This window comes from Blennius ocellaris (genome assembly GCF_963422515.1).
Source record: "Blennius ocellaris genome assembly, chromosome: 15".
NCBI classification, from domain to species: Eukaryota; Metazoa; Chordata; class Actinopteri; order Blenniiformes; family Blenniidae; genus Blennius; species Blennius ocellaris.
Genome location: NC_137664.1, coordinates 1,699,535 through 1,720,965, shown reverse-complemented (window position 1 = coordinate 1,720,965; position 21,431 = coordinate 1,699,535). Strand labels below are relative to the sequence as shown.

At 42.5% G+C, this 21,431-nt stretch overlaps 1 protein-coding gene across 1 annotated transcript in view; it reads left to right on the top strand.

Annotated features, from left to right (window-relative positions):
• Window positions 1-21,431, top strand: part of ass1 (argininosuccinate synthase 1) — a gene marked incomplete at its 3' end in the record, with an annotated part of 41,708 nt that overhangs the window by 7,207 nt on the left and 13,070 nt on the right. Inside the window, exons 5-9 of the mRNA XM_080509859.1 lie at window positions 2,888-2,944; window positions 3,032-3,106; window positions 4,240-4,310; window positions 4,396-4,426; window positions 15,134-15,224. Of these exons, the coding sequence (XP_080365985.1) occupies window positions 2,888-2,944; window positions 3,032-3,106; window positions 4,240-4,310; window positions 4,396-4,426; window positions 15,134-15,224 (325 nt within the window). The remainder of the gene's footprint in view (window positions 1-2,887; window positions 2,945-3,031; window positions 3,107-4,239; window positions 4,311-4,395; window positions 4,427-15,133; window positions 15,225-21,431) is intronic.

The window sequence follows — 21,431 nt, the reverse complement described above, 5'->3', positions numbered from 1 at the left end:
GAAATCGGGCTGAATTTGATCGTTCAACTAAAATGTTTGATTTAAATGAATGAATGAATGAACCATAACTTAAAACTTGGTAGGAATACATAAAAAAGATCAATACTTTTTGAAAATGTGCCTTTTTTAATTTTTTTTAATTTATTTTTTTTTACCAAAATAGGAAAACTTTCTCATATTAACATTTAGAAGAAGATAGACGTCGTCCCCATTTTCAAATCTGGGCATTTTAGGAGGAAAAAGTTTCAGAGTTTCAAAATAAAAGGTTATTTTGGGACTAGTTTTAACAACTCGAGATGAAACCGGGATGAATATGAGCCGTCGGCTAAAAATGTTTGATTTAAATGAATGAATGAATTAACCAGAACTTAAAACTTTGGTAGGAATGCATAAAAAAGATGAATACTTTGTGAAAATGTGCCTTTTTAAAATTAAATAAAATTTTTTTTTACCAAAATAGGAAAACGTTCTCATATTAACATTTGCAAGAAGATAGACGTCGTCCCCATTTTCAAATCTGGACATTTTAGGAGGAAAAATGTTTCAGAGTTTCAAAATAAAAGGTTATTTTGGGACTATTTTTAACAACTCGAGATGAAATCGGGCTGAATTTGATCGTTCAACTAAAATGTTTGATTTAAATGAATGAATGAATGAACCAGAACTTAAAACTTGGTAGGAATACATAAAAAAGATCAATACTTTTTGAAAATGTGCCTTTTTTAATTTTTTTTAATTTTTTTTTTTTTTACCAAAATAGGAAAACTTTCTCATATTAACATTTACAAGAAGATAGACGTCGTCCCCATTTTCAAATCTGGGCATTTTAGGAGGAAAAAGTTTCAGAGTTTCAAAATAAAAGGTTATTTTGGGACTAGTTTTAACAACTCGAGATGAAATCGGGCTGAATATGAGCCTTCAGCTAAAAATGTTTGATTTAAATGAATGAATGAATTAACCATAACTTAAAACTTGGTAGGAGTGAATAAAAAAAGATGAATACTTTGTGAAAATGTGCCTTTTTTTTTTACCAAAATAGGAAGACACAATGTTCATTGGATAATAACAAAAAATAACAATATTTTTCTTTGCATAACTGCCAGGTGGTCAAACTTTCTGCATTAAAAAATAAATAAATAAATAATAATAATAAATTGTAAAGTACTTAACATTAAAAATCTCAAAGTGCAAAATGTGAACATTTATAAAATAGCACAAAAACACACTAATAAAAATGAAAGATAAAGTGGGATCTGTCCATCTGGGATATTTTAAATTCCTTTATTTATTTATTTTTACAGTGGATTCCTTGTAAATTCTCAACTAATGATGTAAATACAAGACGAAGCAAATTTTAAGACGCACGTTGGTTTTTTTTTGCCTGGAAACTTTCCGTTCGCTGCACCTTGTGCAGAATCATTTCCCTTTCCGTGTCGGAAGCAGGAATCGCCGATACGAAAACCAACCAAAAGACAAACACGTCGTGAGGTCGTGACCTCGCCGGGTCGAACATTAACTCCTGTCGAAGAAAATCGCCACAGTTTTTGGAGAAAAGTTCCACGTAGTTCTGCTGCTTTTCCTTCACACTGCTCAGTCAAATGCACTTTATATTAAAGACGCGGCTTTCTTTTTTGAATTTTCCAAAAGTTAGTCACATTTTTAGTAGGTTTTTAAGTCTGAAATCCTCCTTTTGCGTCGTAATGTTTGGCTTTTTGATTAGGAAATATGATTAAAAACTGCAAAATACACCTCAAGTTTTATTAAAGCGAAGTGTGAAACCAGAAATGCAAAAGATGTTGAAAAGCAACATGTGAACGATCAAGAGAAAAATAAAATACAAAGAAATAACAACACAGGATTTATTTAAAGATTTATGCATTGAGATGGAAGGGAAGACAGGTGTTTATAAGTAGTTCAAAATAAATGCATGCATCATAATATAAATACACAAAACACATAAGCTCCTCCTCCAGTCAGAAAGTTTTTCTAAACAGTTTTCAGTTTTTCATCTGGTGGATGTTCATTTAAAAATATTGACTTCATGTAATAAAAAGTGAAAATGATAAATTTTAATGACTTTAAATATAAAAATCAAGGTTTTTATTCAATTATTCTGTACAGTTAATTATTACGCCAACAGTCACTGAGCTCGCGTTTGAATGCAGTTTCTCCGTTTGGCCTGCAGGTGGAGACAAACACCACATATTCATGGTGCAGCGCACACTAATATTTGACCCTTTTCTTTTTAGTTTTGGTTTTTTCTGTTGCTCTGTTCGACATTGAACATCTTTAAACTGACAAAGAGTCATTTTAATGCCGTTCGCAGTTTTTTATCCACCAGACATGTACGAGATGTGAAAAACCTTTTTTAAAAATTATGTATTTAATGATGAATTCAATACTGTAATTAGATATTTGTTGTGGGTATTTTCACTATTTCTTTAGCTACAATTCACACTGAATAATCTTGTGTTCTACATCTACAATTTAAATTCATATTGAAAACCTTTTGATCTGCAACTTTCTCTCTGTTTGTTGTCATAGGAGGTTTTCTGTCTGAAGTTATTTATAAAAAAAACCTTTCTTGAATTTATTATAAAGTAAAAGGCAGGAACTAGTCCATCAGTGGCATTATTACAAAGAAAAGACTAAAAAGTACATTATAGGCTTGATTACATTGAAAAAGGCCAAAATTGTGACATTCTAGGCTTTATTATAAATGTAAAAAATGACTACAATATTGGCTTTATTCCATAGAAAAAGGGCTAAAATATTCTATAATTGACTTTTGTTACATAGAAGAAGAAAAATCGTATCACTATTGGAGAAATTGAAGAATTCTGGCTTTATTATTGTTCTAACTGAAGAATCTGTTTGGCCGTTTCAGGGAAACGACCAGATTCGCTTCGAGCTGACGAGCTACGCTCTTTACCCCGAGGTGCAGGTGAGTCGGCGGCGGCGGCGGCGGCGGCGGCGGCGGCGGCGGCTCTGCAGCGTCTCACTTTTTTCCCCCTTCTTCTTTTCTTCTCAGATCATCGCTCCGTGGAGGATCCCCGAGTTCTACAACCGCTTCAGAGGCCGACTGGACCTGATGGAATACGCGCAGGTGAGCCACTCCCCTTCCCCCCCACTAGATGGCGATCACGCATTTCCCTCATCGATCAACCATGACACAGTTCTCACCCTCACAGCTTCTCTCAAAACAAAATCCTACTTAAAGTCCTAGTGAAATGAAGATTCCGACCTCCAAAACACTCTGGCTGTCGCTTCTAGGGACATTTTCTATGCTAACTGGCTGAAGAGTAAAATGTTAAAACACGGCAATCTGTGAGAAAATAGCCGATAAACGGCGCTATTTCCTCTGCTGGGCGGAGCTTCTGACAATAATAGTGACATCACGAGTTGTGCACACGCCCAAGTTGTGTTTACATTATGGAGGATCAGAGTTTTCACGACGAAGAGGCTGAATTTAACCAGATTTCATCATCGTCGTCAATTCAAACCCAGTGATTGATGAAGAAGACACAGAAGGGTCGTTCTGCCATCGGTGACCCCGTCTGGAACATGTTTGAGGAAGCAGAAGACGCTTCGTCCTCCATTCGTCCTCGTCTCCTCGCCTCAGCAGCCGCCAGTTTTCACCTTTGAGGCTTTGAGGCTCCTGACTTTTGGCAGAACGACCGACTTCCTGGATCCAACACGTCGAAGCGCTTTTCTGACTGCGCGGAATCACCGAAGAGGAGTCCAGGCATTACTTGATTGTCTACTAGCCACCCGAGCTCATGGCTCCCGCTAGCCGCTAGCTAGCGTCTCCCGTAAGCCGCCCAAGCTAGCTGCTCCCGCTGCCCGTGCTCCTTTTCTCCTCTCTCGGTCTCTTCCAGGCTCAATCTTTCGTCAAGGCTCATAAAACGCCGACTAAAACTTCAAAACACTGTAAAAACTTGGATATTTAAGAGGAAACAAGCCGATATAAACACAACAGATGGAGATCTGCACAACTCGTGACGTCACGCCCACGAAGAAGAAGGATTGCCCCGACTTCCTCGGCTGGAGATTCAAAATTCAAATAACTTTATTATGCGACAACAGTGGTGGGGCAGAGTCGGAGGAACCTTACAAGTAGAACCCCAACTGTCGTTGTTTTGCAAAGTCATGTTTTACATTTCACTGGGACTTTAAAGCCTGTTTTCTCAGCCTCCTTTGCTGACCCCCTATCTAACCCGAATCCCGACTTTCTCTCAGCAACATGGCATCCCGGTCCCCGTCACGCCCAAGGCGCCCTGGAGCATGGACGCCAACCTCATGCACATCAGGTGTGCGCCGCTTTCCCGTCCTCCCGCCGTCTCGCGCTGACAAACGAGTGGATTGTAACTCCTTAAACGGTGCTTCTTGTTGCAGCTACGAGTCGGGAATCCTGGAGGATCCGAAGGTCAGTCCGCCGCCGACACACGAGGCTTTAACCTCGGAACATGTCACGACACAACTTTTCATTTTTTGAGACAAACTTTGCAGTGGCAAGGAATATTTCCGTGGCTAAAGAGTTTCCACTCTTTGTCATAACTGATAATTGTTGATGATTTGTCAATAATGTGAACAAAACTGTTCATATGTTAAGATTTATGGCTGAGAAATGTGTTGAACTGGGATGTATTTCTTTAAAAAAAAAAAAAATCTCCTTTCGTTGGTCCTGAGCACTGACCAGGTTAAATAATGGGTCAGGTTTGCACCGCCCCCTGGTGGGCCGCAGGTACTACTACAGGTGAGGTCCGGAATGGTTCCAGTCACTGTACTTTAAAAAAAAAAATCTGTGGTGATTGAGGAAAAAGAAATGCATTCAGCCACTTTTTTACAAGTTGAGGGACACACACACACACACACAGACACACACACACACACACACACACACACACATACGCAATAGGAGAAGCTCTTTCTTCTGGACTTTTTATCGTATTTTGCAGCAGAAAGTTTCACTAAAATTGGCTTTATGTTGTGTATTTTTTTGTCATTTTTAGGTTGTTTTTTTTTACACGTATACTTTCGCGCAACGACAAAGCAAAACATCAAAAGTTTCAACTTAAAGCTCATTTGTGACCTCCTGAACTTAAAAAAAAAACGCCGTCGGCGTCGTCGTGACTCATGACACCTGAAGGACGAACGAATCCACAGACGATCCCAGTTCACTTCCTTCAAGACACTTTTTTTTTTTTTTGTTGGAAAAAAAAAAAAAAAGAAGCTTTTCCATGAATCCAAACTTCCAGAGAGCGACGCTTCCTGGTGTCGGCGCTGACCCGAGGCCAACACTCTCCCACAGCAGTGTGTGTGTGTGTGTGTGTGTGTGAGGAGTTTGATCTCTGCCGGGGTCGGAGGTCGCGGCAGTACATGCAGGTTGCCCCCGGTGACCTCCGGCGCTGCCGTCCCTGGGCGGCTCACCCCGGGTCCCCGCCGGGCCCTGGGAAGAGCCGGGGACACACAGACACTGACTTGTCGTCAGCAACGCTTCGGCTAATTCCCGATTTCATGGGAGCCTTGGGAGGAGGAGGAGGAGGAGGGGTGCGGGAGGGGGAGGGGGGGTGTGGTGCGCCCAGCTGGGGCCTCCTGAGTTCCAGCCCCGGCTCCTTCGGGGGCCCTCATTGTTCCCCCCGCCGCGGGCTGCGACGTGGGAGGGGAGCCATTTCACCGTGACACCGTGACACCAAAATGTCACCGCTAACAGTAAAAGTACAAAGACGGTGCAGCAGACAGATGAGTCCCTCCACCCCCCAACCCCCCCCTACACCCAGGAGCCAGGGGCAGGGTGTAACTGTAACTCACGGGCCTCCGTCGCCCCGTCGCCCCTTTCCCACCCTGCCACCGCCGCCGCCCTGTGGAGAAATGTTTTTTTTTTTTGGAAAAGAGCGAGACGGAGCGGCTCGGTGGCGTCGCGATGGACGGAGGCAGGATGGCGTCACAGTTCATCCGGGGCAGGGGGGGCCCACACTTTTTCAGCATGCCAGCTACTTATAAAACGACCAAGTCAAAGTGACCTACCCACTACAAAAATGCAAAACATATATTTATTTTCAAATATATTGAGGATTCTTTATATGTACAATGTATAATGATGGACCTTGCAAAACCGTATGAGCCAATATTGTGCAACACAACATAATTAACTTTGAACATTTTTTGTAATTACCTGAGTTTACTTTGATGTTACTTTGATCTTTGGTATTGCGATGGTCGACTGGCAGACGAGACGAATGCACTTCGAAAATGACATTGTGAAAAAAAAGCCCACCTCCCATTCCTCATGAAAGTGACACGTTTTTGTCTTCTCACTTGGTCCAGCTCCCCAACTCATTTTTGGGGGGGCTTCAAATTTGCGGTAACTCGCTGAGACTAGCTTGTTAGCGTCGCCACACTTAGCGTCGTCGTTTGCGCGTGTACAGTGACCTGAAGGTCAGAAAAATTCAGCCGTCGTCTGATGCTGCGTTCGATTGTACTCGTAATTCGGAAAGGTAAATTAGTTTCATTGCACCAGCGTCATTTTTTTTTTTTCTAATGTCATGCGATCTACTATTACTACCTTTGCGATCGACTGGTAGATCGCGATCGACGTATTGAGCAGCCCTGATCCAGGAACATGAATAGATCAATACACATGAAGCGGAACCGCAGGGAGTCACAAACAGTGAATTTGGCAGGAACATGAATAGATTAATACACACGAAGCTGAACTGCAGGAAGTCACCAGGAGTCACAAACAGTGAATTTGGCAGGAACATGGATGGATCAATACACATGAAGCTCAATCGCAGGGAGTCACCAGGACTCACAAACAGTGAATTTGGCAGGAACATGAATGGATCAATACACGTGAAGCAGAACCACAGGGAGTCACCAGGAGTCACAAACAGTGGATTTGGCAGGAACATGAATGGATCAATACACATGAAGCGGAACCGCAGGGAGTCACAAACGGTGAATTTGGCAGGAACATGAATAGATTAATTCACATGAAGCTGACCTGCAGGGAGTCACAAACAGTGAATTTGGCAGGAACATGAATAGATTAATACACATGAAGCGGAACCGCAGGGAGTCACAAATAGTGAATTTGGCAGGAACATGAATGGATCAATACATATGAAGCGGAACCGCAGGGAGTCACAAACAGTGAATCTGGCAGGAACATGAATAGCTTAATACACATGAAGCTGAATCGCAGGGAGTCACAAACAGTGAATTTGGCAGGAACATGAATAGATCAATACACATGATGCTGACCCACAGGGAGTCACCTGGAGTCACAAACAGTGAATTTGGCAGGAACATGAATGGATCAGTACACATGACGCTGACCCACAGGGAGTCACCTGGAGTCACAAACAAAGCCGGCTTCTTCCCCAAACCCACATGTCAGGTTATGATCCGGCTCCGAAGGTCAGACCTCCAGGAGGTCACCTTGTTCTAAGTATCTCCTCCAGTTACAGCCCTGGAGGCCTAGGCCACCCCGCCTCCCCCACTCCACCCCACCCCAACCCCCCCCAACCTGTGGCACAATGGCCCCTCTCTGCTCAGCGCCGTCGCACCGGGAAATGTCCGAATGGCCGCTCATACGTTGCAGATAAGAGTTCAGGAGTTCAGGTTACTCTGTGATTAACGCTGAATCCTTCCTGATAACCTCCGACCGCCACCGCCATTTCCTCTCATTTACTCGTCTCCATCTGCTGGCATGTAAAAAAATCTCACGATGCCACTCCTGGGCACCGGGGGGCAGCAGTGAGTCACTGCGGCGACGAGCTGGTGTTTTCACCAAACACAGATTTTCAAGTTAAAAGCATTTTGGGGCGTCTGTTCACACGATAGTGATGGTTGGAGTTTCTGAAGACTTTTTTGAAAATTACTCCCAAGGAGAAACTTTGAGAAAACGGTACAACTCTGTTTTGCATGGAAATGTGGGGGAAATGCAACTTTTTGAAAACGCTCCAACTAGGATTCCATGGAAACATTTGAAAATACAACTTTCTGAAAATGCTATGATTTTGTCTCCGTAGAAACATGGGAAAATGCAACTTTTGGGGGGAAATGCAACTTTTTGAAAATGCCATGACTTCCTCTCCATGGAAATGTTTAGAATGCAACTTTTTTTTGAAAATGCTATGACTTTGTCTCAGTGGAAACCTGGGGAACAGCAGCTTTCGTAAAAACGTTCCATTTCTGTCCCTGTGGAAACATGGAAAATGCAACTTTTTGAAAATGCCATGACTTCATTTGTCTGGAAACATAGAAAATACAACTTTTATTGAAAACGTTCCATTGTTGTCTTCATGGAAATGAATTTTGAAAACACGCTCCGTCTCCATGGAAAATGAGGGAACACACAACTTTTTGAAAAGGCTTTTGGGGGTCTGTTCACATGATAGTGATGGTTGGAGCACCTGGAAAAAGTTTTGAAAATGACTCTCAAGTAGAAACTTTGAGAAAAAGCTCCGGCCCTATTGAAATGCTGGGAAATGCAACTTTTTTTGGCGGGGAAACTTTTTGAAAACGCTCCATCACTGTCTCAGTGGAAATGGGTGAAATACAACTTTTTGGAAAATACTATGTCTCTGTCTCAGTGGAAACATGGGAAAATGTAACTTTTTGAAAACACTATGGCTTTGTCTACATGGAAACGTGGGCAAATGTAACTTTTTTGAAAAAAAAACCCAAACCACTCTGTCTGTGGAAAATGGGTGAAAGCAAACTTTTTTGAAAACACTATGACTGTCTTCATGGAAACATGGGCAAATGCAATTGTTTGAAGAAAAAAAACCACAATCTCCATGGAAAATGGGTGAAATGCAACTTTTTGAAAGACGCCATGGCTTCATCTCCATGGAAATGTAGAAACTGCAACTTTTATTGAAAACGTTCCAACGTTGTCTTTGTGGAAATGTGAGAAAATGCAACATTTTTTGGGGGGAAAATGCTCCATCTCGTGTGGAAAGGGAGATAAAAGCAACTTTTAAAATCCGTAGTATGGTATCACGTAAGTAAAGTATCTATTAAAGACATTTATATTAATATTGTAACAGATTTAGAACATAACAAAACTCGAAAGTGGGGGGGGGGAAATGAATTAATCCAGTTTGTCAATTAATCTTGATTTGGAGTTAAACTCAACTAAATGATTGGAGCATTTCGGTTTTAGCTCTTTCATGTTTTAGACATTTAGAATATTTCCCCCTGCTGGACACCCCCCCCCCCCCCCCCCCCCGGCCTGCAGTCACCTGTCCGCCCCTCCACACCTGAGCGCCCGGCGGCGCCCCGAGGCGGCGCGACGCTCGCCCGCGCTCATTAGAACCTCTTAATTACAGCCTCCGTCCGCCACCGCTTCCCCCTCTTTGATGTCGACCGCGGCTAAAGGAGCGAGACGCTAAGCCCCGCCGCTCCGCCGCGCAGGAAATGAAGTCTTGTTTTGGGGAGACGCACGGGAGGAAGTTCCGCCCGCGGGGGCAGGAAGTGGGCTCCGAGGTGAACGTCACAGTCGACGTGTGAATGGGTGCTATGAAGCGTAGAGGTCACGACCCCCCCCCCCCCCCCAATGAAGAGGAGCAGATAAAGCCATGCTGGCTGGGGGAGTTTTGTAGAAATACCCATAATGCAACAGTTATACAAACTTTTTTTTTAAATTTCACTGTATTTTGCAGCAGAACGTTTCATTAAAATTGTCTTCATATTGAATTTTTTTGTAATTTGTAGTTTTTTTTTACAAAAATACCGATAATTTCAGTACAAAGGCCCTGTAGGACAAGAGTTGGAAGACCTTTCCAAGATGGCGGCGCTGTGGGCGCGTCACAGGCGGCTCCGCGAGGCTTCCAGTGTTTTATAGCTTTGGCTACATCACTGTGTGGAACACTGAGCCGCGGGCATCTCCATGGCAACAGACGCTGATCTCCTCTTTACCTCCTTCGTGAGATTTTTTATTTGTAATTTGTAATTTTTGGAAACGGTTAGCCGTTAGCGTTCCAGGAGCTAATGGCACACACTGGTGACCCGACATGTTAACTACATCTTTTTTTTTTATTTTCACCCCCCCCCCCCCCCGAAAGCAAAACAAAACGATAACTGCAACGTTTTTAGCGTTTCTGCCATTTCCATGTACATGCATGTCAGTTTCAAAATGTTGCCACAGAAACATGTTTTGAAGAATCCACCGCCGCCATCGTTGGGTTGCGCCGGCGCTACGTTAGCCAAGAGCACCAGCGTTACGTTAGCCAGGAGCGCCAGCGTTACATTAGCCAAGAGCGCCGGCGTTACGTTAGCCACGGTGCCAGCGATACCTTAGTTAAGATCACCGGCATTACGTTAGCCGAGAGCGCCGGCGTTACGTTAGCCAAGAGCGCCGGCGTTATGTTAGCCAAGAGCGCCGGCGTTACGTTAGCCAAGAGCGCCGGCGTTACGTTAGCCACGGCGTAATGCCGGCGTTACGTTAGTCAAGAGCACCGGCGTTACGTTAGTCAAGAGCACCGGCGTTACATTAGCCAAGAGCGCCGGCGTTACATTAGCCAAGAGCACCGGCGTTACGTTAGCCAAGAGCACCGGCGTTACGTTAGCCAAGAGCGCCGGCGTCTCTATTCTGGGCTCAATTCGCCCTGTTTGTATCTTTTAAAGAGAAGGACGGAGCTGAAACGTGGTGATTTAAGCATCACTTCCAAGCCGTCGCTCCAAACATGTTTTTTTTTCCACCCTCCTCCTCTTCCTCCTCCTCCTCCTCCTCCTCCTCCCTCTCTCCTGCCACCTCTGCCTCTTTCTCGGCTCTGATTGAAAATCAATGAGGCAACTAATAAGTGGAAAGATAGAAATTTACTTGCTTTAAGTTCATGCGCCCTCCTCCTCCTCCTCCTCTTTCTCCTCCTCCTCCTCCTCCTCCTCCTCCTCCTCCTCCTCTGCTCTATGGGCCACGTTTAGCACAACAATATGGCGGCAGCCAAAGGAGCTGCTCGGCGCTACATGATGGTGAGCTTCACGCCCCATTTCCCACCAATACACCCCCCCGATGCCCTGATGCCCCTCCAACTGCCCCCCCCCCCCCCCCCACCTCCTCCTTCACCTCCTCCTCCTCTACCTCTACCTCTCTCTCTCTCTCAGGGCCGTGGTTTCGGCCCCGGTCCACCTGCGGGGGGTTGAATTGAAATGCATTGATCTGTGGTTCACTGGAAACAAGCCTGTTCCCCCTCGTTTCCTGTTTTTCTTCTTCTTCGGTCTTTATATTCCGTCGCCTCTTCTTGACATTGTTATTGTCTTCAAATGTGTTTTTTGTTGGGTTTTGTTTTGTTTTTTTGTTTGGAATTGAGGAGGAAATCCTACTTTTAAAGCCGCGTCCCCAATCTGTCGTCTCCTGATGCTTTTGAGTCAAAAAAACCATCGGAAATCTTTTTTTTTTTTATTCATGGTTATATTTTTAATAAATTATTTAAAAAACATTTTTAACAGTCAATGTCAAGTCGAAATATTTTTTTTCCCTTCTTCCACCCATTTCAAGCACCCATTGCGTGAAATATATATATATATAAAATTAAACGTAACAGATTCAAGCAAGGTCATTAAATATAAAGCATATTATTACAGAAACTTGTGAAACACCTTTTATTCTTCTTTTTCCCCCAAATTCCTATAATAAATAATAAATTATAATAATATATAATACATTTCTAATAAAACCTGTAAATACGCTGATACAAGGTGTGACCTTGTCTAATTTTAATAATCATTCCTGGACTTCCACCAATAAATCCTTATATTTTTCTTTACTGTACCATTGCGTTAGTCTTCATTGAAAATCTAATGATACTAATAAATATACAGGTGTAATCAAATGTTAACTGAATCATTGAGAAGTTAAATTATAGAGAACATTAAAATTTTATGTTGTATTTTTTGTGAACTGATGAAAACGAGTGGCTTTAGTTGTTTATGGTCTTTATTTAAAAAAAAATGTAATGTGGCCTTGTAAGACAATGATTTTGATTTTGTTATGAGCGAAAATCACGAGGAATAAACCATAAAAATCATATGTGTGGAAATAAAATAATTAGGAAAATTAACTTTACTGTTATATTCTGAATATTTCTTTTTTTTTTTTTATTATAAACAGCCGCGGTTCAGTAAAATGCTCATTATTTTAATTTGTTAAATGACACAGTGCTGATGTTTACAGCTGGTTGTTGTGGAAACGTGATCATGTAAATGAAGAATAAAATCCTAAATTATTTAATTGCATCAAACTGACAACTTTTCTGAAATGCGTGACCAGTCGTTCTGGGATTTGGTGCTTTTATTTTGACAGTCACCGTAATAACAATTGGAGAGCATTGTTTTTTTGTGTTTTTTTTCTAAGATTCTGATTGGCTATCATGGCTTAAATGCTTCTCGTCACACTGCCCCCTACAGGTTCGGCTGCTCATAGCAGCTCTGAACCACGAGTACCTGCAGGTCACTAGCAATGATTTAGATGTTTTATTATTTAGTTTTTTTAATTTTTGCTCCCATTATTAATGTTTATAGCTGTAGGAGGAAGGAGACGTTCTCATTTTGCACCACAAGGTTTCATTAAATTGGCTTTTTGTCGAGAACGTAGTCGTTTTCCCAAGTAATTGTTGGGTTTTTGTGAAAACATAAAAAATTTTCTCATGTAGATTGATACCGATGTGAATATTTTGGATATACAAATAGAGATTTTTAAAAAAAAGAAACATTTAGATGACTTAAAACAAAGAAGTGACAAAATCCACTCGACGTATATGCCGACGCGGCGAAAACATCCAGTTCCCATTTAGCGTTTGTAAAAGAGGCGATCGTCAAACCCCGAGAATTAAAGTCTTGACGTTTACCTGTAAGTGAGGAGGAGGAAGTGGCTCTGCAATGTTTTTCATTTGAAGGTTGTAAAAAAAAAAACACCCACTCCCCGACCTGGAGGAGAAAGCGTGAAAATAAATAAATAAAAAGGCTTTTTAGAGGAGACATTTCGCGCCTCTCCTCTCCTGTTGCCTCTCATTTGGCATCTTTCAGGGCGCTGAGGCAGAAAATAAAGGCGAGTGAGACGACGATGGCCGCCGCCGCCGCCGCCGCCGCACTCAATTTCGGTGTTTAGTTAAAAGGAAGGAAAGTGATTGCGCCGCTCGTTTTCCGCGGCGCTGACAGGCGGCGAGCGTCTGGCGATTAGTTATTGTATGATGATTTGGAGTCTGGTAAAGCTTTCCATTTAAATGCACCCGGTAGTTATTTTTGCACCCCCCCCCAAAACACCCCACCCCCCCCCACCCCCTGCAATTTACCTCAGCTCAGGACACATTGGCCATCGTCGTGTCCTAATGCTGCGTAATTGTTGGAGGGGCAACATCGCCGGGGGGGTCGGAGGGGGGGGGGGGGAGGTCGTTGAAAATGGCTCCCGGCTCCCGCCAACTGGAAAACGCGCAGACTTGTCTTGTCACCGCCGAGGACGACTTCCCCGGAGCTTCGGCCATTTATGGGGGGGGGGGGGTGTAGTGGGGGGGGGGGTGGGGGGGTTTCATCATTTGAAAGTAAATCAGAGGAGAAGGTGTCGCTCAGGAAGTCGCCGCTTTTTACTGAAATCTTTCCGCCGGGAGATTTTCGTCGTTGCTCAAATAGCTTCTGTCACAGAATCGAGGTGTTTTTGTTTTTTTTGTTGTTGTTGTTTTTTTTTTCCCGCCATTGGCTTGTCAAGTGTTCAGCGTTTCTTTTTGGGATACGAGTCATTTCGTCCCCCCTCTTCCCCCTCCCCCGCGGTGAAGGGCCACGCCGGGAAAATGAAACCAAATAGAGGAGAAAAATGGAACATTGATTTTTTTTTTTTTTTTTTTGCTCTCTTGCTGTTGTCACTATTCTTCTTTTTCACGCCTCAGCTCGTGTTTCACCCCACCGCTGATCCGGAGGAGGAGGAGGAGGGGGGGGGTTATTCAAGCCCACCGCGTTGCCTTACAGGGTCGGACTCCTCCGATCAGCAGCTCAAGCGATTTTTGTTTTATGGATTACAGTAGTTTTCTTTGCTTAAAAATACAAAAGGAGAGTGGTCGTTCTCGCTGACGTGTTCAATTTAGGATTTCTGGTATTTGAAGTAAATAACAACAAAATTTTAAAAAGTAACTAGAGAAAGTAGTGGAGAAAGTAGGGCTGCTCGATTATGGAACAAAAATCACAATCATGATTAGTTTGGGCTTTATTGAAATCGGGATTATGGTTTTGATTTTGTCATTTATTGAGCATGTTTAAAAAAAACTTGTTGAATATATATAAACATATCTTGTAATGTAGTAGTAAAAAATAAACTGTTGTACTGCACTCAATCTGTTTAAAACAATAAATAACTTTAGATACGAATATCGTAATGAATCATGTCGCTTTACATTATATGTTGATACTTTGGCCGTCCTGTGAGGCAGCTAAGCTAAGTCACGCTAGTAGCCGCCGTTAGCATGACTCGGCTTTAAAATGACACGGAACCTAAAGCGCTGGTGTGACACGCCGTTACTAACATCAATATGTGTTGGTTTACAGCAGGTATAACGACGACGAGCACACGCAAGAAACATACGTTCATAACTTTTTTCAGGAAATTTAAACGTAGCAACTTGGCGCTAACTAGCTAGCGCCTGCGCGTTTCGGGTTAAATGTGTCGTCACTTCCTGTCTGACAGGATTATTGTTATTATTATTATTCCGAGCACTGAGCTGTCCGTCAGGATGAACTGTCACAATGGCAAACGTGAAAAACGGCTTAAAAATGATCACTTAATGAGTCAAAAATCAACTTTTGAGGTTTATTTCGTTGTGGCTCAAAGTACGCGTGATCAAAGTGTCGATATTTTCCCCAAAACCAAACGATTACAATAGAAAATCACCACAATCTCAACTTGAAGCCAATTTTAATGAAACCTTCTGGTGTAAAATGCAGTGAAATGTAAACAAAAAACCTATAACTGTTGGATTATGTTTGTTTTTTTGGTTTGTTTTTTTGTGACATAACGACTGCAGGAACGTCCAATAGTGACCAAAGTACCCAGAAAGCGAAGCGCGGCGTCGTCGGATTCTGGTTATTGATGCATTTTGTATTTTTTTTCAGGCATCGTGTGATATTTTGTGTTTTCCAGAGTCACGCTCCAGTCGACCTTTACCTGATGACCAAAAACCCGGAAGATTCTCCGAACGTCCCCGACGTGCTGGAGATCGAGTTCAGAAACGGTTTGTTTGTATTCAACGTGTATTTATGTTCGTACGCAGGTGTGTGTATATTCGAACAGACGTCAGTATTGATCCATTAACAATCATTTCAATCAACTTCACAGCCTGAAAGGCCCATGAATAATTCAGCGTTCAAACACTACGGCATCTGGAATCAAACTTTAAATTCTGTCCATCTGCAGATCAAATTAGTATTTTGTGACCAAAATCTACAAAATAGTCATTTGTGGCCAACAAACGGTTAAATTCAGGCCATGAAATATAGATTTTGTAGCCACGAAATATAAAGTTGTGATTTTTTTGCAACAGAATATATAAATGTGAACTGACAAAGTAGTGATTTATGGCTATGAAATATTAATTTGTGGCCACAAAATATGTATTTTGCGGGAAAATGGTAATTTGTTGCTCCGGAATGTTTTTTTGAAGTCATGAAATATTAATTTGAGGCCAAATTTTTTTAATTTGAGAGAAAAAACTGTCAGTTGTGGTCGTGAAATAGTCATTTGTCGCCACAATGTATTGTTTTTTTTTGTGTGTGTCAGGGGCTCCATATTAAACAATTTATATGAATAAAAAAACTTATCTTTCAAAATGCGAAAACATTAAAAACACAGCATAAAAACCTATTCTTGGATTATTTTAACCCCCACCTTTAAGCCAAACGGGACTATTGACTTGTATAAATATATAAATGTGAACTGACGAAATAGTGATTTATGGCTATGAAATATTAATTTGTGGCCACAAAATATGTATTTTGCGGGAAAATGGTAATTTGTTGCTACGGAATGTTTTTTTGAGGTCATGAAATATTAATTTGAGGCCAAATTTTTTTTAATTTGAGAGTAAAAACTGTCAGTTGTGGTCGTGAAATAGTCATTTGTCGCCACAATGTATTATTATTATAATTTTTTTCTCACAAGTCGTGTCAGGGGCTCCATATAAAACAATTAATATTTATATTTAAAAAAAAAACACATGCATTAAAGCATAAAAACCTATTCTTGGATTATTTTAACCCCCACCTTTAAAGCCAAACGGGACTATTGACTTTTTTTTTCCTTTTCTTTTGAAAATCAGTGTTGTGACATCAGAGGGGCGTCGTCCATCACAGTCACTTCTTCTTATTACTTAACGTTGATTGTTATTGACGCGGCTTCAAGGCCGAACCCCCGCTGCACTTTATGGCCGCTTCTGACCACCCAGACTTAAACCCTTAAACCCCCCCCACCCCCCCCCTCACATTACTGCCCCGGCCTAAAGCTGCCACGTTTAGCCCGGGGGCACACACACACACACACACACACACACACACACACACAGGCCGGAAGCATTAACCACAGCTAATACGGCGAGCGCCCCCGGGGGCCGGCGCTCATTAGATCCACCGCCACGACGGTGGAAAGTGTCTGGTGTTTGTGCAGAGGGAAAATGGCAGGCCGCGCCGCGGCCCCAGGCCTCGGCGCCACAGATGTCCCCCCGTCAAACCCGGGGTACGAGGACATCAATGGGGCCGGGGGGGGGGGGGGGGTGACAACGGGCTCCTCAGATCGTTTTTCCAGGCTTGTAACGCCGCACGTCTCAAGGTTTGACGAGGTTTTGGGGGGAAAGTACTTGAAAGTACCTCTAATGTATTGAAATGCAACTTTTTAAAAAAAGAAAAGAAAAAGAAGTCGGCCAAATGTGACAAATAATGATTTTTTTACTTTGCCCTCAGTCTCGACTTGCAGGCTCACTTTAGTCTAGCCTGGAAGACGTTTCTGTATTTAATTCTGATGGAAGGATGAATATTTCACCTGAAGATCAATCTGGAGGTTATTGCATGAGACGAGGGAGCTCAGTGATTAAATGTCGGAGAAATATGAAGCAGTTCGTGTTTTATTCATGCATCAGAGCTTCCTTGACTGTTGTGCAAGTTGCCCACCACTAGTTGGCGCCAGAGAGCCGTCAGATGGTTTAAACAGGAAGAGACCGACCCTCGTAGGTGGAACATTTAAAGCGCAAGCTTTCACGGGAAAATAGTATCTAGTCACTGGACTCTACAGCGGTATTAAACTCAAGCGTGTGGATGCTAGCGGTGCTAACGAGCCGATATCGTTTCCCCAGAGACTCTGTGATCTGCACCGACTTCAAGTTTATTGAAGTGAAAGAGTGAAGATTCACCCTCATGGACACGTAAAAAGAAATAAAAATAGCCTAATTTTACTTAATAAAGAAGCAAACTGGAGATACACTCGGTAAAGCACAGATCCCTCCCCCCGCCGACCTTTGACCCCCCCAACGACGAGCCCAGGTAATGACACCACTGCATCATGTGACATATCGGAGGATAGGGAATTGAAAGATGAACACTTTGGCGTTGGTTCGACATCAATGGACCTAAAACTGACCGTGTTATGACCGAAATATGTTTGTTTTTTTAACTTTTAATGATGTAGACCTTGACCTTTGACCCAGTCGCTCTCAAAGTCAAATCGATTGGTCCTCGGCTGATGACAAATCGTCGTTGGAAATTTCATGCAATTCGGGTTGATAGTTTTTGTGAAATTATTTTTAAAAATACATCTTCAACTGGAGCTACACTCGGTAGAGCGCAGACCTGGTTTGTGGAGCCGTTAGCATGTCAATGCTAACTAGACCGTCAGGTAACTGTGAAACACTGAGCAGTGAGCGTCTCCATGGCAACAGGCGCTGATCTCCTTTTAGTCACCATTTAGTCACAGTTTCTTGGGGATTTATTCGGAAACGGTTCGCCGTTAATGTTCCAAAAGATTTCATGCAATTCGGGTGAGTCGTTTTTTTTTGGGGGGGGGGCGAAAAGTTGGTCAAATGCATCCAAACAAACCAAGAGATAAATACAATCAGATGAAATGAAAACAGAACCAACTTCCATTGGCGAAGGTAAAGAGTGGAAAATCAAACTTGTAGTGTCTCGTTCAGGAGGCCTGAAGCCTGCGGCGCTACAGCCACATTGTAAAGTTAAAAAAAACTTTATTATCTTCATTTTATTTGCCCATTGTACTACTTTTTTTGGTTTAAAAAAACTCATCTCGTTCAAAAAAACTCAATCTGAAAATAGCTGAACAAAGATAAAGCAGCTAAATTGCCTAATACAACAAAAATAAGGTAAGAAATAAAAGCTTAAATTTTTTTTAAATGCCTCAAAAACGGAAAAGCAATAGTTAAAACAACAAAAAATAACAGTGAAACATTGACTTTTTTTTTCATTTCCCAACTTAGCTTTGTGAGTTTTTTGTTTTAATTTTTTCCCTTTTTATAAATATTTATTTATTAAAAAAAGACATTTTTAAATACATTACAGTCATTCCAATGTGCCTTTATAGAGAAAATAGAAAAGCCCAACATATATATAACAGTGAAACATTTTCAATAGATGAAATAAATTACAAAAATATAGCCACAAATAAAATAAAAAAAAAAAAGCCAAATATCAGCGTTAACACAGTGCAAACAGCAACTAAAGCTAATAAAACGGCTCTAAAACAGTTTTTTTTAAACATCCCCGACTAAAATAATAACAAATATCAGAATTTTTTTTTAACAGAAATCACAAGTTGTGGCTCCAGACAAGATATATTTGTAGGAAAGCTGCAAAAGTGTCTCTTCTTTGTATTTTCTGGGAGTTGGTGAGGGACGCAGAGCGCTGGAGGATTTAATCAACACGTCATTTCTGCAGCCAAAAACTTTTTACCAGTTCCCTCAAAGCGGAATGTTTAACCCGGGAAACAAGCGGAGCGCCGCTTCTCCTCCTCCGCCTGGTTTGGCGGGGGTTTTCGGACCCCCCCACCCCCCCCACCCCACTCTCACACATATTCTCGGTGCCTTTTTTTTATTATTTTTATTGAGCGGCCCCGACGACAAAAGCTGTTTTAGTCGTCCACACAAAGGCCCGAGCCTCCTGCTCCTCCCTCCGAGCACAAGATCAGCTCAAGAATGTTTCATTTCATCCCCCCCCCCCCTTCCCCCCCCCACCTTTTTCATCCCTGCTTTTCTCACCAAAGTTTTCTCACTGATTAAAAAAGAATATTTAAACGACAGGAACCTTTTTTATTTTTTACCCCCCCCCACCATCACCACCCTGTCAAACGCCCTATTCCCCCTTTTTTTTTTTAAAGGAGGAGAGAAAAAAAAATGTATCCCTCCCTCCTTTCATGCCAAAGAAAGTGAGGAGGAAAAAGAGACAGAGAGGGAAAAATGTAAAGCAGTAATTTTTCCTACAACTGTGTCTGCGCGCCCATTGTCTGCACTGTTATGGCGCAGAAATGTGAAGAAAAGGATCACGAGCAGAAAGAGGAGCCGAGAGAGAGAAGAAAAAAAAAAAAAAAAAAAAAAGAACCGGGGGACAGCGAGCGCAGGGACGAGAGGCCCGGCCCCCCGACACTCCCACGTTCAGACACTCGCTTAATTTATTTGAACTTTTAATCTAATTATTAGAAATGTGAAGGGTGAGGGTGAGGGGGGGGTGGAGGGGGGGGGGTGGGGGGGGGGCGCCGGCCACTCTGCCCGGCTCTCCTGCACCGGGGAGGTGCACTGTGCTCCTTTCTTCTTCCTCTCCTCCTTCCATGGGAGCCGTCAGGATTCCCGCGATATGAGAAAAGGCCGTCAACAAAGCCCTTGTCTAAAAAAATTGGTCAAGACGTGTCGCTCCCGTCGACGCTTTGTGGAGCTGGAGCTCCGTGCTCGTGGAAAGGCTCTGTGTAAGGCTCTGTGTAGGGCTCTGTGTAAGGCGCTATGTAAGGCTCCGTGTAAGGCTCTGTGTAAGGCTCTATGTAAGGCTCCATGTAAGGCTCCGTGTAAGGCTCCGTGTAAGGTTCTGTGTAAGGCTCTATGTAAGGCTCTGTGTAAGGCTCCATGTAAGGCTCCGTGTAAGGTTCTGTGTAAGGCTCCATGTAAGGCTCCGTGTAAAGCTCCGTGTAGGGCTCTGTGTAAGGCTCTATGTAAGGCTCCATGTAAGGCTCCGTGTAAGGCTCCGTGTAAGGTTCTGTGTAAGGCTCTATGTAAGGCTCTATGTAAGGCTCTGTGTAAGGCTCCATGTAAGGCTCCGTGTAAGGTTCTGTGTAAGGCTCCATGTAAGGCTCCGTGTAAAGCTCCGTGTAGGGCTCTGTGTAAGGCGCTATGTAAGGCTCCGTGTAAGGCTCTGTGTAAGGCTCCGTGTAAGGCTCCGTGTAAGGCTCCATGTAAGGCTCTATATAAGACTCCATATAAGACTCTATGTAAGGCTTCATGTAAGGCTCCATGTAAGGCTCTGTATAAGCTCTGTGTAAGGCTCCATGTAAGGCTTCATGTAAAGCTCCATGTAAGGCTATATGTAAGGCTCTACGTAAGGTGCTGTGTAAGGCTCCATGTAAAGCTCTATGTAAGGCTCTATGTAAGGCTCTATGTAAGGCTCTACATAAGGTGCTGTGTAAGGCTCCATGTAAAGCTCTATGTAAGGCTCTATGTAAGGCTCCATGTAAGGCTCCATGTAAGGCTCCATGTAAGGCTATATGTAAGGCTCTACGTAAGGTGCTGTGTAAGGCTCCATGTAAGGGTCCACATAAGACTCTATGTAGCATTACTATTGTAGCTTTGCTATTGTAGCGTTACCATTGTAGCGTTACCATTGTAGCGTTACTATTGTAGCGTTACCATTGTAGCGTTACTATTGTAGCGTTACCATTGTAGCGTTACTATTGTAGCTTTGCTATTGTCGCATTACTATTGTGGCATTGCTATTGTAGCCTTACTATTGTAGTGTTTCCATTGTAGCTTTACTATTGTAGCATTACTATTGTAGCGTTACTATTGTAGCTTTGCTATTGTAGTGTTGGTATTGTAATGTTGCTATTGTAGTGTTACTATTGTAGCGTTACTATTGTAGCGTTACTATTGTAGCGTTACTATTGTAGCTTTACTATTGTAGCGTTACTATTGTAGCTTTGCTATTGTAGCCTTACTATTGTAGCCTTACTATTATATCAGCGACATGAAGCTCGTTCACCTTGAAAAAATCCATAAATTGGCTCTGGTTTTTTTTTGTCTCAAGGTTTGACGCACCTGAGAAAAGTAGCGTCTTCTAGTCCAGACGTTACGGTACAAGTTACAGGGATTTTCCAGATTATATCAATCTAGTTGGGTTTTTTTGCCTCTTAGAAGTCTTGAAATATTAATAAATAAATAAATGGATGTTGAAACAATGAATGT